The 12026-nt window shown below is 38.1% G+C and overlaps 1 protein-coding gene across 2 annotated transcripts in view; it reads right to left on the bottom strand.

Annotated features, from left to right (window-relative positions):
- CCDC93 (CCC complex scaffolding subunit CCDC93) overlaps positions 1-12026 on the bottom strand; it is a 122985-nt gene that overhangs the window by 11528 nt on the left and 99431 nt on the right. Inside the window, exons 19-21 of one of the 2 annotated variants that reach the window (XM_072613295.1) lie at positions 11792-11874; positions 4351-4388; positions 2812-2896 (exon numbers count right to left, since the gene is read on the bottom strand). In XM_072613295.1, coding sequence (XP_072469396.1) covers positions 2812-2896; positions 4351-4388; positions 11792-11874 — 206 coding nt within the window. The remainder of the gene's footprint in view (positions 1-2811; positions 2897-4350; positions 4389-11791; positions 11875-12026) is intronic. The other variant, XR_011967849.1, reaches the window with a different exon arrangement.

The following is a 12026-nucleotide window of genomic DNA, read 5'->3' on the forward strand; positions in this document are numbered from 1 at the left end:
TTTAGTTGGTTAGCTCTACTTCATCTTGCCCTCTACCCGTGAATCTCTTGCCCTTACATCCTATCATCTCTCATCACTTTACCAGTCCAGAACTTTGAAATACTCCCACTACTTGACTTCTCTTCTCCTACGCTACTGAATATTACCAGAAAAAGTTTTAACTGCAGTCTGGGTCTGCTAAAAATTTATATTATGTAACCTGAAAGGGGGCCTTACTGATGCACGCCATTCTTTTTACACTTTCCTGATCAACTAACTATCCAACTCCCCAGAAATGCTCTTCCAAACCTATTTTCAAACCATCCTAGTCCCCCTCAGCATGGGACCTTGCTTCATACTTCACTGAAAAAAATTAAGCTCATCTGTCTGCAGCAATCTGTCCTTGAAACCTCAGGATTATCCTTGACCCTCTCCTACTTTGCTCTTGCATTTAATGAGGAGGTGTCTTTTCTGTTTGCCAAGGTCAATACTTTTAGAGTCTTTTGCCTTGATCTCATCCTCTCCTGTCTCTTGCAGGAGCTCACTCTTATCAATCAATCCACTTCTCTCCCTAATGTCTAACTGGACCCTTCTCTGTTAACTGTAAACATGACTTTACTCAATGGTTCCTTCCCTATTGCCTACAAACATGCCCAGAACTTTCCTATCTTTAAAAAACCTCAATCCATCCTATCATACCTCAGTAGTCATATTCCCTTTCAGAGACAAATTCCTAGAAAAAGTTATCTACACACTCTGCTTCCTCTTCAGCCCCTTGCAATCTGGCCTTGGTCATCCTCAATACTTGACTGAAACTGCTCCATTGCTAAAATCTAGTGACCTTATTTCAGTTCTCCTCTTTTTGAGCTCTTGGCAGTGTGGGACATAATGCTGATCACCCCCTTCCTTCTAGATATTCTCCTCTCCATAGGTTTTGTGACACTGCTCCATCATGGTTCTGATGGTCCCCTGCAACTCGAAATCTATAATACTATGATCCAAGATGAATTCTAAAAATGTTTCGGGTCATGGAAGAATCACTGGAATAAGTGGGCCACCATTTAAGATGACTATTTTGAAAGGGACAGTATTAACTTTAAATGTATAAGTGCTGACATACAAAAAAAGCCAACTTATATCACAGTTCTATGCTCTAAGAGCTAAACAGAATTGAAACAGTTCTAAGGAGATGCAGGAAACACAAATTTATAGAGTATCCACCCCAAATGTTCACACAGACTATCTGTGCTGGATCTGTGGTAGAGCATTCTGAGATTATATCGGTCTGATCGGTCACAGTCAGACACAATGAAACTTGACTTCAGCACGATGTTATTTTGGTCGTCTTCAAGAATAAGGACAACTACCACCACCACATATATCTATCTAGACTGACAGAAGTACAACAAATGCTTCTGATGACAACTTGATCACTTCATGCTTCTTTCTCCATAAAAGGCAGAGTCTTTGCTAGGAATAATGGCCTGAGAGCCAAAAAGCCTGAGAAGAGGGAAGAATTAAAGGGGCCTAGACCACTTCCCTCTTTATGAATACTTTCCTTAAGAAGAAAGCAGCTCCAAGGAGCTGAAACCTCAGCAAGTACTTTCTGACCCATAGAATCCAGGACTTAGAAGGAACTTAGCGGCCATCTAATTCACATCTTACCAACAGCATGAATTGCTTGAATATCTCCAATAACAGAGAGCTCACTACCTACTGAGGCAATAATCCACTGCATTTCTAGACAGCTCTGTCAAAAAAGTATTCTTTATATTGAGGTGAAATTTGCAACTCTAAAGCTTTAATATTTGCTTACTATCAGCAGAAGCTTCCTGGCAAGAGGAGGTGGGGCTAGAAAGGGATGACTGGATAAATTAAAATCTACTGGCAAATCCCAAATCCTAATTACGTGGGTCCCTGTTAAGATTACAAATAACTGGTAACTGATATAATTCCACCATATAGGGATGAGGAGCCTGTGGTAGGCAAGACAGGTTCACTTTATCTTTTTTAAGTATAGACTAGCTGAAATTTGATACTGATTTTTAAGGCAAAATCTATCATCAACATAAGTAGTCATTGCTGGTGTGTTTTTAATAGGCTCACAAGTGAAAGATTAGCTAGGTCCCATCTGGAAGAAGAAGGTAGTTAGGAGTCAGTTTCCCTAAATCTCAGTGAGCCTATTTCACAACTGATAAAATACAAGGTCTGTGGTATTAACACAGGTAACCTACCATCCTAATCCATAGGTAGGATGGAACCTTAGCCAAATTATGCAGCAGGAAGTGATTATCTTTGGTACCCTATCATGCTCTCTCTCCAATCTTTTCGCATCCTAGGGCCCATTAGTTATCTGAGGACTACCAATATGTTAGCTGATTATCTGCTACTCAATTAGAAGGAGAAGTTTCCTAAAACCCCAAAATGCTTTCAGGACCCAAAGGAAATAATTTCCAATGTTAGAACTTCAGGTATTATGACATCTCAATGGGGCAAGTTGCTTTGGGCTGAGGGGCCTTCCCAGTACCACTCAAATCACACAATGAAGGCCCAACTTCACCAGCTGGCTCTGCCCAAGGAGGAATCTGAAAAAAGAGCTGCAATTCTTTTTGGAGCGATGAGGTGTCACTGGAAGCTTCATCATGCATTATTTTCAGGGCCTGTTCTACCAGGGGAATGAGTGGTATGCTAATCATTATAATTATCATTTTATTACAATTATAACATTATCCATTTATTTATTATAAAGGTGAATTGCTTCCCTTGAGTGATTTTTTTTTCTTTTTACAAATGAAGTTTCAAGTTTAGAGGGAGAAGAGAAACGCAGCTGACCTTCATCCGATTTTGTTTAATTCCGTCTACAATCTGTTCCATCTGTCGCAAAAACTGGTCACGGGCAGCGGAGGAGGCCATTGCTCTGGAAGAAAAGCCAGTAGATGCCATTTTGTGAGATCCCTGGGGACTCAAGTCACTAGATCAAATCTGGCAGTTTGAGAGTAACCTTAACTCCTTCCTGGAGGGACAACAATGGCGATTTCCCACCCCTGGGAAATGAACACCTTAGAAGCAGTTTGTGTGATACAAAGGACAGAGTGCAGGAATTCAAGTCAGGAAGACTGCATTCAAATCGTTCCTGTTTCAGACACTTACCAGCTGTGTGACCCTGGGCAATTCATTTAAACTCTCTTAGTCTCGGTTTCCTCATCTGTTTCCTCATCATGCCTTGGGGGAGAATAATGATATCCACCTCCCAGGGCTGTTGTGAGGATCAAATGAGATGACATATATGAAGCACTCTGTAAACCTTTCAGTGTTACATCAATGCTAGCTAATATTATTACAATTATACCTTATCTTTGATTTGTTAAGTATCCTTCTCCCTCCACTGTCTTAAATGTTGGGTATTTTAAAAAATTAATGGTTTTTAATAAACTTTCAAAATGATTAAATGTAAAATTTATTTTTTTAAAAGAGAAGTATTTTTGAATTTTGAAATTGAAATCCCAGCTGGACAATAAAATGTAAACAAAGAACAAAATAAAACAGAACTGACATATAATTATAATGTTCAATTTTGTATTTAGAGAAGACATGAGGCATTATTACACTCACCTTTTTACATTGCAGATGTGGATGGGGGAGGAAGGATACAGAAATGATTTTAACGTGAAAACAAAATGCATCAATAAAACTAAGAAAAAATAACACCCAGCATTTAACTAAAGAACAATAACAACAAAAGGAACAAAGAATGTAAAAAGTGGGTGACCCAAAGGACAATGGAGAAATGTACAGCAGGTGGAGTATATTACCAGTCATTAGGTTAAGCATGTAAGCTGGCTAGGCAACACCAGTAAGGGATAAAAGCTGGTTGCTAAGTGTTAAACTAGTACCTAGGGAATGCGAAAAGACCTAGAAAAAGAATTTCCATGCATGAAGAATCTTCCCTCTGGAAGGTGTATGGGAGAATATAGAAGAAAATCACACTAGATGAGAAGGCAAAGGTGGGTCATCAGCTGCAAAGGTTGAAAGATGGACAAGATCACATCCATCTTCAAATATAAATCAGCAAATGTTTATTGACTTGAAAAGTCACTTAAAGAGTGAGATTCCCAGTACATTTAAAAGAGGGTTTGATTTAGATATAATTTCTTACAGGAACACACTGACTGTATAAATCAAGACATATTTATACTTAGCAACAAGCAGAGACTGCATGTCTAAGAATGGCATCCTCCCCTACACCCTCAGATGATTATGTATACTTTTTAAAACACCATTTTATCCCATCCACAATACAAAGATAGATTTCAAAGTACAGTGTGTGCAACGTTTTATAGGAAGGGAGACCAAGTGGTAATGTTTACTTACTGTTGGAAGTTTTCATGAATTGAATTCAGCAAAGAAATCTGAGGAAGAAAAATTCTGTAAGCAGAAGGTTAACTGATTTTGAATTTGAAGGTGAACTGATGTAAATGTTAGGAAACCTACTTTTCTTTAAGACTGCTAGGCAGTTCATGCCTTGCTTATTTATGTTTGCTAAGGAACACACATTTTCCAACTAAGATGTACCAAATGAAATTACTTTTATCACTCCTATACATGGAACTTCCTACTTGAAAAAGATGTATTTTTTTTCACAAGAGAAAATGGTTTGCTTCATTCTGCAATCCAACTCCATAGTTCTTTCTCTGGATGTGGAAGGCATTTTGCCTCAAGAGTTCATTGGAAATTTTTTAGGTCCTTGCACTGCTGCGAAGGGCTAAGTCTACCAGAACAATCCTTCGCACACTGTGGTTGCTGCTGTGTATAAAGTTCTCCTGGTTCTGCTCCTTTCACTCAGCATCAGTTCACATAAGTCCTTCCAGTCCTCTCTGAAGTGTTCCTGTTCATCGTTTCTTACAGAAAAATAGTATTCCATTACTTTCATATACCACAACTTGTTCAGCCATTCCCCAATTGATGGGCATCCCCTTAATTTCTAGTTCTTGGCCACCACAGAGAGTGCTGCTATAAATATTTTTGTACATGTGAGACCCTTTCCCGTTTTTATGATCTCTTTGGGATACAGTCCTAGAAGTGATATTGCTGGGTCAAAGGATATGCACATTTTTGTAGCCCTTTGGGCATAGTTCCAAATTGCTCTCCAGAATGGTTGGATTAGCTCACAGCTCCACTACCAATGAATTAGTGTTCCAACTCTCCTACGTCTTCTCCAACATTTATCATCTTGCTATTTTGTCATGTTAGCCAATCTGATATGTGTGATGTGGTACCTCAGAGTTGTTTTGATTTGCATCTCTCTAATCAATAGTGATTTAGAGCATTTTTTCATATGACTATGGATAATTTTAATTTCTTCCTCTGAAAACTGCTTGTTCATATCCCTTGACCATTTATCAATTGGGAAATGACTTGTATTCTTGTACCTTTGACTCAGTTATATATTTTAGAAATGAGGCCTTTATCACAGATACTAGTTGTAAAAATTCTTTCCCAGTTTTCTGCTTCCCTCCTAATCTTGGTTGCATTGGGTTTGTTTGTGCAAAAACTTTTCAATTTAACATAATCAAAATTATCCATTTTGCACTTTATAATGTTCTCTATCTCTTGTTTGGTGAAAAATTTCTACATTCTCCATAAATCTGACAAATTCACTACTCTTTGCTCCCCTTATTTGTTTATAGTTTCAATCTTTATATCTAGCTCATGTGTCCATTTGGACTTTATTCTTGTATACAAAAGATGTATTTTAAAAGGAATTTTTATATTTGTGTAAAAGAAAAAAAAATCATAAAAATAATCATTTGCCAGAGAAAATCTGAATCTCAGGTTCAGCCAGCAGGAAAGCTGAGACAAAATTAGTGCCATCTGGGTGGCAGTGACACCACCGTCCCTTCCCCACATGTAGATGTGCAAAATTTTAATTGCTAGGAATCCATCAGCAGTTCAGTTGTGTGGAAAGCAAAAAGAAGGTGTGCACTCATAAGATTTCTTTTTTTGCACAGTCTTTTTGCCAAGTCCAAACCAGTGTTGGATCCTTCATGGGTTATCCTTGTGGGTCATATCACTACTAGTGCCCTACCTCACAGAAACTACTTCAGATCCATCCAGGAAGAAATTCCAAGAAATTCCTTCCCATTCTAAACTACTGGATCTAGAAAGGTGCTAAGTTAACAGTAAGGAGACTTGGGTTCCAACCTCTTCTCTGACACTAAATGGTTTTTTGGCTTCTAGTAAATTGCTTACTCTCTCTGACTTGGAGATTTACCAGCTGAAAAATGGGAATGAGAATTCCTGCTCTCCTTACCTCATGCACAAAACACAAGTATAATTCAACACTGTTTAAACAGAAGTGGTTTCATCGCAAAAAAGTTTAGAAAATATCGTAGATATGAAAGTAACTTGAAAATATAAAAAAGCACTATATAAATGCAAAGGACTTCTGTTACAGCATTAATAGCAGAGTGATTGGGAACAGACCTACAATTTTAACTCCTGGAGGAGGAAACTTTCTCTCTCAATGCAGGCTGGCACGCTCTCTACAACTTAAAGTCTTAGATTATTGCCTAGAGCGCTGAGAAGTTAAGTAGATAAGCATTGGTAAAGTTAAATATTAAAAGGGAAAAAATCTTCTTGTAAAACGACTAGATCAAGAAGAATCTATGAATAACAAGGTGCTTTGAAAATGGAATAGGCCTATTCCAAGGAAAATCTCCCCAAAGCAGCCAAGACAAATTCCTAAGAACATCAGGGCACAGGACAGACTTCCTGGAAGCATAGACCCTTAATGTTCACCCACATCACTCTTGCCCCCCACTTCCTGGCCTAAAAAAATGACAGGAGGTGATATTAAATATTATTTAAACATAAATAAGAATCAATAATAGTGATGATGATCATTAACAGTGTTAGAGATTCAGGGTCAGGTGACAGGGTGTCTGTGGTAATGCTTCCCATAGATTTCTAATAGTCATCTTATAGGATGACAGAGTTAGTTACGCAGGACATCAAAGGCCAGTCAGACCAAACCCCTAATTTTACAGATCAGCAAACTTAAGCCCAGAGACGTTATGTGATCTGCCATGGTCATAGAGGTAGTAAATAAAAAAGCCAGTATTTGAATCCAAGTCCTCTGGGATCTAGAATGGCATTATATAATGTTAAATCACCGAGGAATGGTTCTGGACACTTACTTGCAAGCTGCAGGGTGCCTGGCACATAGTAGGCACTTTATAAATGCTCCCTGATTGACTGATTCACAACTTGGACATTGAACCAAAATGTCCCTACTTGGATAATTTGATTTTCTTGACATTTTTTAAAGCCTTGGGTTTCAAAAAGCTAAAGGAAGATGTTGGAAAGATGGGGAAAAGTCCATGAGCTATTATTTTATATGCAGAACAAACATTCCACTGTTTTGTAGAGAAAAACCTAACCACTGCTTAATCAACACAGGGATACAGTTATAAACTCATCCATTTGGCAGGAGTTAAAGGCTCATAAGGCTGATGGGGGAGAATTTGTGTTTAAATGACAAAGAAGCTTTTAGTGAAAACAAAACCCCAGTGATACCTCTAAACAGTCCCAAGAATCCCACACCTACAAGGCCCTAATTGGGTCTAATTAATCACAGTACTAATATGACACCAAACTGGAAAAAACCCCACTGTAAACAGCCTCTATCTTAATGCTCTTTGCTAGTTCTTCACCACAAGGCTGCTGATAGCAGAAGCCAGTGTCCCTCTGTGGAAATGAGACACTGAAGGTGGAACTTAGAGCCTATTTTTCTATGTTGATGATCACTGGCTCCAAACCAAGTCAGTCAGTCTGTGAACCCTTGTATACAGTTCTGTCTGTGCTAGAAACTGGGGAAGGGAAACAAAAGAAATGAAAGCGATGGTCCCTATTCTTGAGCTCACAGTCTAGTGGGGAAACAAAACATGTACACATTCAAGGATCATGCCAAGGAACCCAAGAAAGTATGACCCAGGGAGGCATAACCCTGTGTCTGGCACTCAAAATCCTACTCACTATAAGGCTGCAGGTCGCCCCTGCCCACCACCTTTCCAGTTTTCTCACACCATACACCCCTCTCAACATATTCTTCAATCCAGTGACATTGGGCTCTGTGTTCTATGAACTCCATCTCTTGCTTGTGGGCATTTTCTCTGGCTCTCACCAATGCCTGGAATGCTCCTCCTCCTCATCTCTGCCTACTGGCTTCCCTGGCTTCCTTTGATACCCAACTAAAATCCCACCTTCTATAGAAAGCCTTTCCCTTCATTAATCACCTCCTATTTATACTGTACATAGCTTGTTTGTAAGTATTTGTTGGCTCCTTGAGGGCAGGGACTGTCTTTTTCCTTTCTTTGTATCCCACAGTACCCAGCACATTAAGTAGGCGCTAAAAAAAAATCATTGAATATCACTTCCTCTTTTTGGACCTCAGTTTGTTCATCTGTCAAATAAGAGGGATTGACTAGATGTTTTTTTCCTTAATACATACTGAACTGGGCAACAATTTAACTTGAACACAGCACTAGCAATAGCTAATCCACTAAAAAATACAGAAACTGGCAATATTCCTACTCTCTGGGTCCACAATCTGACCTTCTGTGTGGTGCAAAGCAGCTTTATGACATGGCCCCAAACTGTCCCTAAATATCCTTTTTCACAAAGCATTTACCATAGTGCTTCGAAGAAAAACAGGGTTAAATGATACATTGATCCATATGGTGTCCTGCTATCTGCAGGAAATATACTTTTCATTCATTTTTTGTGAAAACATTTGTCTTAAGTGGGTCAAGGAGAAACATTTTTTTAAAAGAAATTTCTATTGATATCTTTTGTTTTTACTTCAGTTTCTTTTCACATATATCCCTGCCACTTCTCTAACCAGAGAGTCATTCCTTATGACTAAGAATAAAAGAGAGAAAAAGTTCTGTAAAGTCAACATATTAAGTGATGAATTAAAATTACATGAAAAAGCTTTTGCAGAAATTCAATGCAACTAGGATAAGAAAGGAATGTAGTGATTGGGAAAAATATCTCTGCATCAAACCTCTCTGATAAAGTTTGACAATCAATATACGTAGGGAACTAACACAAATATAGAAGATCAAGAGTCATTTCAATGGATAGACAATCAAAAGATATCAACAAATAGTTTTCAAAATAAGAACTGTAAACTATTAACAACTATAGGAAAGACTGTTCAAAATCATTAATAATTTTAGAAAAAGATTCAATACTGAGGTTCTGCCTCATGCCCAGAAAGTTGTCACAGATGATAAAAGTCAGTGTTAGAAGGATTTTGGAAAGAAAAGATTATCAATGCACTATTGATAGAACTGTGTTTGGGTCAATAATTCTTAAAAGTCCTTCAGAATTATGAAGTGACTAAAACTTCTGTTATCTGCCTGAGATCCTATTGCTATGAATATATTCCAAAGAAGTCAAAACAGAATAAAAGAGGCCCCACATACACCAAACTATTTATAGCATCCTTTTTTGTAGTAGTACTGGACTGGAAACCACCGATTAGAGAATAGTTAAACTAATGGGGCATCTAGGTGGCACAGTGGATAGAGTGCTGGGTCTGAAGTCAGAAAGGCTCCTCTGTCTAAGTTCAAATCTGGCCATACAGCCTCAGACACTTACTAGCGTGTGACCCTGGGCAAGTCATTTAACCCTGTTTGCCTTAGTTTCCTCATCTGTAAAATGAGCTGGAGAAGAAAAATAGTAAACCATCCAAGTATCTTTGCCAAGAAAACCCCAAATGGATTATAAAGAGTTGACCATGACTAAGAACACCTGAAAAACTATGTGGGATACATGAATGTAATGAAATTATTATGCCAGGAAGAAATGATGAATATGAATGTACAGAGAAACATAGAACTAATAAGAACTGACACAAAGTGAACAGAACCAGTAAATAAAGACAAAATGATCCACAACAATGTAAATGGAAGAGTAACAATAAAAAAAAACCAAACAGCTAACACTATAGAATTATAATAACTAAGGCTGATCCCAAAGGAGCAACGAGAAAATTCATCTCCTTTTTCTCCTTCACAGAGTTGAGGGGCTACAGGTGCAGCAAAATACATACGGATTTTTTAACTCCAACAAGTACAAAATGAAGTACAGACTAAAGGGAGGTATATATCATAATGAAAACAACAGTGGCCTGGGAGTTGAGAGACTTGAGTTTTAATCCCAGTTTTACCAATAACTAGCTGTGTGACTTTGAAGAAGTCATTTCACCTCTCTAGCTCAGTTTCCTCATCTGCTAAACTGGTTGAATTAGATGATCCTGAAAGGGTCCCCCATTTCCATGATGCTGGGCTTGAGTGAAGAATTGCCAAGAGGATAATGTAGAAAGGAGAGATCCAAGTGTGATACATCAAAAGGTTTCCTGAAAGTGATCATCAAGCCAGGCTTTATAGGAGGTGAGGAATATGGAATGGTAGAGCTGTGAAAGAAGGGTACTCTTGATACATAGCAAATTGAATATTTTAATTTCTTTAAGGACATCTTATGAATCCAGGGTTTGATCTGCATAATAAAGATTAACTATGTTTTCATAAGCACAATGATTCTAAAATGAAGTACCTACAGCTATGTTCTGTATACTGGAAGTGTTCAATTAGTTCTTATAAACTAGACTCTTGTCAAGTCATTTAAACTCTCAGCCTCAGTTTCCTTATTTTTTAAAATGGAGCTGGGGAGCTGGGGTACCTATGTGGCTTGATGGCCTTAAAGGTCCCTAGAATCCTTTTTTTTTCCCTACAAATTCAAATTCAACAACATCTTTCAAATGTCCAGGGCACTGTACTAGGAACCTTATTATCCCCAATTATATAACTAGTAATAAAGCAAAAGGCTGAAAAGGTTTTATATATCAAGGCTTTCTCTGCAGTGAAAAGCAGTTTCCATGAAAAGCTCTCAGTATTTCAAACAGATAATTTCCATGGCACAAAATTCCTTTCTTTAGACCTCTTTACCCTCCCTAACTTCACCTACTGGTTTTTGTATGTTTTACTGAACTAAGTTAGGATAGTCATTGTTTAAAAAGTTATCTAAATCCTGAAATCTTCTAGAAACTTAATAACTGCACAAAACCTTCTCTTCTTCCTTGGTGACCCTTCACCCAAGTAGTCCAATGTTCAATTTTGCTTAGAATTATGGAGTTGAAAAGAGGTTTTCAGATCATTTTACAAATGAGGAAGCAGATTTGTTGAGAAGAGGCTTTCCTAGGTCATACAAGTAGTAGCAGGAGAAGGGCCAGAACCCAGGTTTCCTGAAGAACACAATGGAAGTGTTCTTAAGCTACAGCATCTATGTATGTGATCACCTCCACGGAACTATGACCTCTCCAAGGGCAGGGCTGAATCTCTTCTTTATAAAGGGCTTGATGCTTCCTTGTATACATGAATAAAGGGTGAGGAAAAAAGCAAAGGCTAAAAGCTTTGACATGGAATATTCCTGAAGCAATTCTGAAGTCATTCTCTCCACTTTAATTTGCCTTCTCATCCATCTACTCTGAATCTTGAATGCATACCTGTGTGAGTGTGTGTGCATACGTGTGTATGATTGTGTGTGGCCGCATGTATGTGTGAAAGAGACACACAAAGAGTATAGGTATGTTTGCACATAACTGTACACCCACAAGGGTATCTTAAACATGAAATGGATTTCTGATTGTGTGTGTGTGTGCATGTGTGTGTGAGACCTAGACTGTGTTCCTGATCCTATCAGTAACTGATTACTTAATTGTAATTCTCTCTTCTGTTAAATTTCTTACCTCTTTTTCCAAATAAACCTTCTTATCATCCAGTGTGTTATATAGAGTGAAAAACTGCTTGGTTTCTTTGTGGGTTGCTGACACTGCACAAAATAAACAAACAAAAAATCAGTGAACTACGAAAAAAATCCTTCATGGAAGGCATTTTTTTCTTTCCATTAATCTGAAAGGTACACCCTATAGAACTGGAGAGTTTTCTGCGTTTATGGCAACCTCTCATTAGGAGCAAAGCCAT

Source organism: Notamacropus eugenii, chromosome 5 (genome assembly GCF_028372415.1).
Source record: "Notamacropus eugenii isolate mMacEug1 chromosome 5, mMacEug1.pri_v2, whole genome shotgun sequence".
In the NCBI taxonomy this organism is placed as follows: Eukaryota; Metazoa; Chordata; class Mammalia; order Diprotodontia; family Macropodidae; genus Notamacropus; species Notamacropus eugenii.